Genomic DNA, 7,076 nt, shown 5'->3' with positions numbered 1-7,076 from the left:
AGTTTGAGTGTTCTAGGTTTGCAAACTTCTTGGTGTGTTCACAGTAAACTTTTACTAATTACTACTATTGACACTGACTACAAAGAAAAGCATTCCTTGTTCTGATAACTGAGTTTTCTCCTTTCAAAACAACCCCAACCTCGAATCATCCATCTGTAGCTTGTTTACTTCCCACTAAAAACAGCAGATCTATCCTTTTTAGGCACTCTGATTTTTGGAACTAGGGCATTTTCCCTATTGCTATAACCTAAATAAAATCAGTCTCCTTACTTGCCTAGTTCTTGTCTTTGACACAGAAATGGAGACAACAACATGTTTATAAGACAGCTGCGATGTGACGCTCCTCCTGTCAAAATTCTCCATTTATATCTACTTTTTTCTTTCAATGAACAAATATCTACAGTCTTCTTGGCCTACAGTCCTGCAGGGCCAGAGCCTGGGTTCCTTATCCCCTAGCTCACTCTGCTGGTACAATGACACCCCAGCATGTCCCTGCCTTGGGGGTCTCACTTCTTGAGTACTGTGCTGTGCTCCGTCTTCAGACCCCTCTATGGCTGATATCACTTATGTTTCTGTTCAGATGTCCTGTCTGCAAACTATGTCCTGTATCTAAAACTACAACTGTATTTGTCTTCCCAGAACTCACCATTGCCTGACATATTTATTTAATCTATTCCATGTACCAGCTCAAGTAAGGCAGAGTGGTGACAATGACACAAGGACCCAGGACCCCTGCTGGGGAGTAATGTTACAAGAGAATTTGATTATATAAGGTTGAACAAAAGCATCAAACCTATTTGTAGTTACCACCAGTGAAGGGGGAAGGAGAGTGTTTTGGGGAGGGCAACAGAGAAGAGTTTTGGGTGATATTCAGTATTTTTTTCAAGTTAACTGGTTAGTGCATACGCAGATACTCATATTTTTTTTTTATTTCTGTATGCCTAAAGTATTTGTTATAATAAGAGAGTAAAGTGGAGAAAAGAAAGTATAAATGGTATAGACAAAAATTGTTTCAAAAAGTTTCAAAAATGGTATGGGAGCTGAAGGAAGACGATGATTTTTAAAATGGGGTTAAACCTAAATCCCATGTAGTTAGAATTTTTTATTCATTCATTCACTTGCTATTTCATCTCTAGGATCCGGAGAAGTTGTCCAAAGCATAAAAACATTAAGTAAATACAGGTTTTTCCGCTATCCAAAAGCAGAGCATTCCTATGAAAACTTTCATTAGCCAAAATGATATAAAATGATGAAGCAATTACCATTAATTTATATGGAAAATATTTTAAGCATACTCAGGCCCAAAAAATAATCTCTTTCAGGTTTTTCTGGTACCTTAGGATACATCTTGTTAACAGATGCATGAAATGAATCAAGACAAAGCACAGATTCTCACAGACACGTTCAAAGCTATGGTGGCTTGATGCTGAGACCTTGGGTACAGTTCCTAGACTAGGAGCTTGTAGGGCCACCTTGCTGCTCAGGCCATGCGCTCTCTAACAGCTCCCGGAAAAACCAACACTGAATGCCATTTTTGCTTTTCATCCTTCCTTGTAAAAGCAAAAATCCTCTTCAGATTTCCTTTAGTTACCAAAAACAGGTACCAATGTAGGTCTTTTGTAAAAGTGCCTAATGAGAACTTTCAAAAAGCAGGGCACACTTGTAGCTTCAAATGACTGAATGAGTGAATGAATGAAATCTACAAAATCACTTTTGTATGTGGGTGGGAATGATATGGTAAATGATGCAGAGAACAGTTTCTCATCAGAAACAGTGAAATTCCTGTGAGAAATGAGGGTTACAAGATTCAAAGCAAATGTGGAAGGATTGACCTTTGATGAGGTCACTGTTCTTATTTTACAAAGTAAGACAGAATGTTTGGGTCCAGATGCAGACTTGTAAAGTTACTGAAGACAGTGTTCTTCTCTGAGTTCTTCTATGCTTCTATGTTCTCAATGAAGTGAAATTGGGGGTGGGGGCAAATGAAGTGTGAGGGCCTGGAGGAAAGGAAGTGTGAAATCTTAGAGTAGAGGAAGGTGAACTTCCTGAGCTGCATCGCCTCCATCTGACCCACAGGCCTATCTCTCATTTCTCCACCCTGCTCCATGCTGGAAGCTGGCCCACATGGACAGTATAAATGGTTTTCCACACCCTGTAATTCTCACTGGATTCAGACAATGGGAATCATTGGCAGGAGCTAGAAGACAGGGAGATTGAAATCAGTATTTGTTTTCCTAATTCCCTCCTGCAAGGACTAGTGGTCAGGCTGCAGCCCTTGACCACAAGCCATAGGCCTCTCGGGAAGCCATTTTCACATAGCTTTAGGAGTGACAATGCTATCTCCTTGTCATCTACCCCAGGCACTTCTTTCCTCTTTGTAGTTTCTTAACACTGCACCCATACTTTGCAAATAGTCCTTTTATCAAACTATTTTCATATTTTGCAATTTGATTGTACTCTCTATTCCCTACCTAATCTATAAACTGAGCAGCCCCAGGAAATAACCTCCCAAAATGAGAATTGGAATTATTTTCCTCATATCTCTGAGGAAGGCAGGAATAACTCTTGTTCCAGGGGAGAATGAGACCAAGGCTACTCACAGCTACAACAGCAACACTGTCACTGAAGGTCACAGGGAAGACAAAACATTGGATTCCAATTGGCTATGGTGCTTAATCACCAAGGTGTATGGGGTCACCTGGGGCTTTTCCTGAGAGCCCTGGAGACCATAAACAGGGTCAGGACAAGAATTGAAAGCTGTGGGTATATATCCAGTTGAGAACATGAGTGGTTGATCAGAAAACTTTAAAGGCAGCTTGGAAGTAATCCAGCAGATCTGGCTGAGGCCTGGACCTAGACTTGACTATGAAGATTGGTAAGGATGCTGGAGGGAAGAGAGCAGGAATGTGACAGTGGGGTGTGGGCCTATGATCAGACTCAAACGTGACTGAGAAGTTTGAATTCCTAAATTCTCCTGAGTTCCCCCTCAGTAATAAACAGGAGAACAGTCTTTCTTGACTAACAGCCATTTCATGCCTGTACCTGAGTCAGTTGCCTCTTAAACTGATGTGGATTTGCCTCAAGGCTTCTCTCCAATACCCTCCATTTTCTCTAGGAGTCTTACAAGATATCAGTATGTTTTGGATAGAAAAGTAGAAAGCCTACTTCAAGACAAACTATCCTGTCTATTGAAAATGTTATAGAATTCCACCATTCTGTCTAGGGAGCATGTAAAGGATAGAAATATATAGCTGTCACACCAGGGAGGATGAAATATAAGGCTTTAATAGGCCAAATTCTTGAGTCAGTGCACTCACCTAGAATTTGAAATTTCAATATCTTGGCTTGACTACTTGGAAGAGGCATCAGTTCCATGCACAACTGGTTAATCCTTGGCATACAGACAAAGGAGTCCAAAGGCTCAGATTGATCATTCATGACCTACCCACCTTGCCCCAAGCACTCCCTGCAAGAGAACTCATTGGTCACTTCCTTCCTCAAAGCATAACAAGAGCAGGTGTGGAGGAGGCCATCAGTGTCCTTGGAAACCCTGGGGATGGCTCTCCTCTGAAGACTGTTGATGATAGTAGGGGTCACAGTAATTGAATTGAGCTTTTTTTTTTTTTCCAGTTGGGATGATGGAATCCCAAGACAGGAGAAGCCAAGGAAGTGCTTCATTGCTGAAATTAGGTGGGCACAGTTTCCACTGTAAGCTTCAGAGATCTATACTAAAAGGCAAATTGATCATAGAATACATGGTAGTGAATTATATGAGCATCTTCTCATATGAAACTGAAAAAATCTTCATCCCTATCTTCGCTCAAGGATCATAAGAAGGATTAATGATTTCAGCTACTTCCCAGACCTAAATGTGTTCCTTGAAAGGAGGCTATGTCTCTTTGAGACAGAACCCTGCAGAACAGGCAAGGATGTGTTTAGGGCTCTCCCCTCACACTTTCCTCAAAGGAATGCGGTGAAACAGCATAAGCCATTTGTGGCCATATTTTATTTATTTATTTATTTATTTATTTATTTATTTATTTATTTTAAAGGATTTTATTTATTTATTCATAGACACACACACAGAGGGAGAAAGAGAGAGAGAGAGAGAGAGAGAGGCAGAGACACAGGCAGAGGGAAAAGCAGGCTCCATGCAGGGAGCCCAACGTGGGACTCCTAGGTCTCCAGGATCACACCCCAGGCTGCAGGTAACACTAAACCGCTGCACCACCGGGGCTGCCCATCTGTGGCCATTTATTAGGGGACTTGTGTTATTGGTGAAAAGAATCACCTAGATCTACATCTGTAGGTGTTAATTTTCTACAATCTTCAGTGACCCAAATGCCCCTCTGATTCACAAAGTAGGGACCTATGGAGGGCAAGTGGTAGATGCATTCTTGAGCTAATTCTATACAATAGTTGATCCCGTAAAATGGTAAACCCATCCTGTTATTTTTCCAGCTCCAGGATGAGTCCTGGGATACATATGTCAACTAATTGTCAGAATCTCCAAGTTTGTTCCTTATTATGTTAGAAAGTTTCCCCATTCATACCAAGATGGTAAAAAGAAAGAAATGTAACATCCTGATATAAATGGCAGAGTGTCTCTGCAAAGTGATAGACAAATTGTTGCACTAATCATACATACACAAAATGCAATTCTTCTTGGTCTACTTTTGATTTTTTTAAGGCAACATAGATTGGAGAAGCTGCTCTAACCCTCCTGAGGCTCCCTGGTCTGAGGAGGACCAAAGCAAGCAAAAGTCCTTCAGAAGGGCCAGGATGTAGTGCGAGCTGCCCTGCTACTTGGGCCTTCTGCCATGGTATACACATTGAGGGGAGATGTTAGCAAACCTTCACGGGAGAATCACAGTACAGACACTGAGAACTTGGATAAAATCCCTGCCTTTCTATTCTGACTACTCATCACTAAAAGCAACTTCTGGCTGCCACTGGGCCCTGGTGCATGTTGAGGACCTGATTGTGGGAAATAGTGTGACCAGGCAAGTTGAGCTGTGCATCATAAACCAAGTGCCATCTGACCAACTGATCCATAAAGTTGATCTTCTGTTATGTGGCAGTGGAAACTGGGCCCAAGCGTGTCTGGGAGGCACATAAATTGCAGGAAGAAATTGCTCAGATTGCCATGGCAGTTGTGTCTGTTGCTTTGCCACCTCTCCCTCCACCCATGCCTGCATGTGGCCTTGGGAGTATATCTGGAGCAAAGCACCTGTCAAAGGTAATATACAACTACTAATGCAGGTTCAGAATCCTCATATGCATCAGAAGACTAAATAGATTTTCATCTTGATTTTCATGGTAAGTTCATACAATAAAAGCATTTCTTATGGTCCTGTGACCCTGAGGGGCTTATGCATGAGGTACCAGAACAACTCAACAAGGATAACTGACCTGTGGTCCAACATTTATAAGAAAGCTGCAGTTTGTCCCTTCAATGCTGTCTTTTCCTATCATGGTGAAACAGAGCTTAATAAGCATTGGATTATTTACCTATTAATTCTGGAGACAGTATCAGGAGGGACTATAGACAAACTTGCATTGTTCCTGATCACAGGAAAGCTAATGGCACTTTCAATGTCTTCTGTATTGCAGATGTGAACTTAAACCTTTTGAAATCAGATGTTATATATAACTACCACTTCTGAGCAGAGTCCCCAGTAAACATTTTCATCTCAAGGAATCACACACAGTAAATCAAAAACTGAAGAAGAGGTAGGTTGTCTGGGGCCTAGCAAAGGTACTGATCAAGCAAAGTAGATGAAAATTGGCACTCCCTCTTGCTCTTTGCTCTCATTATCTTTATCTCACATGTAACTTACCACAAAAGAACAGCACGTATTCTTTTATTTTATTTAAATTCAATTAGCCAACATATAGCACATCATTAATTTCAAAAGAACAGCATTTAATAACCATTAACTGAACCTCTGGAGTCCTGTGCAGAGTGCAGAGCTGGGCGTATTAATCACAATTTTATATAATCAATGGAAGTAGCATGTACCACCTTCAAAACTGAAGATTATTATTCTAGGCTGCTAAATATGTAAAATATTATTTAAAAAGCACTTATGACTTTCTTACAAGTCAGATTTCTGCCCTTGTAAATTTTTTTTAAAGATTTTATTTAGCTTTTTGAGAGAGATCACAAGCAGGGGGAGGGACAAGGGGAGAGGGTGAAGAAGACTCCCCGCTGAGCAAAGAGCTCCATCCCAGGACCCTGAGATTATGACCTGAGCCCAAAGGCAGATGCTTAACCAAATGAGCTACCCAGGTGCCCCCTGCACTTGTAATTAATGACTTAAAAACTCCATTGAAAAACATAAATGGATAGAATGCAATTTTACATAATGTAAACTACTAAAAAACTAGGACACTAACAAATTCTAAACCTTTTGTCAAGACGGTTTATTTTCTTTGATACATAAAATGTTTCTTTAAAAGTTGTCTTCCTTTTCCCAGGAAGAACGTGTATTGGAGAGTATACAATCTGAATGCTGGTTATTTTAACATGAAAAGTGATTACATGAAAAAATTCTAGAAGGCCTAGGAAACTGACAGTTAAACAGCACAAGCCATTTAGGTAGACTACTGCATTGTGTCTTTTCTTACAGAGCATAGCAAGATGTGTTTTGAAATATACATATTTTCCTATAGTGGAGTCTTTAGTAAGTTATTTTGTATGTCCTATGATTTTCCAGCATTCATCTGAATGGGTGTGGATGCCAAAGATCTCCACCGCAAAGCATGCTCATGGTAAACACCTTTTCTTCTCCCAAAAGTGGTCTTGGGGCAGTTTTCTATTGATGTTGGTGAAGGGTCAAGTTTCCCCTAGTCTTCAAACGATGTAATCTGTTAATTCCATCCCATCACAACATGAGCAAAAAGGAGGTAACACATCCCAACTGTGCAGGAGACGACCATCATTGGGAAGCCCAACCTGAAATACAAAGAAAAGTGGATTGTAGTGTCTGGTATCTGACAAGTACTATGAGATCTAGACTCATTATGACATTTGTCATCACATCATTATATTTGTCATCTCTGCATCATCTTCC

General features: G+C 40.6%; 1 protein-coding gene across 1 annotated transcript in view; it reads right to left on the bottom strand.

Moving 5' to 3' along the window:
- Nucleotides 1-5,847: 5,847 nt before the first annotated feature.
- The window catches only part of OCA2 (OCA2 melanosomal transmembrane protein), a 440,201-nt gene continuing 438,972 nt past the window's right edge, over nucleotides 5,848-7,076 (bottom strand). The window contains exon 24 of the mRNA XM_072795366.1: nucleotides 5,848-6,958. Coding sequence (XP_072651467.1) covers nucleotides 6,874-6,958 — 85 coding nt within the window. The 3' untranslated portion in view covers nucleotides 5,848-6,873. The remainder of the gene's footprint in view (nucleotides 6,959-7,076) is intronic.

The sequence above is a fragment of the Canis lupus genome, chromosome 2 (genome assembly GCF_048164855.1).
Source record: "Canis lupus baileyi chromosome 2, mCanLup2.hap1, whole genome shotgun sequence".
NCBI classification, from domain to species: domain Eukaryota; kingdom Metazoa; phylum Chordata; class Mammalia; order Carnivora; family Canidae; genus Canis; species Canis lupus.
This window is presented reverse-complemented; position numbering and strand designations above follow the sequence as displayed.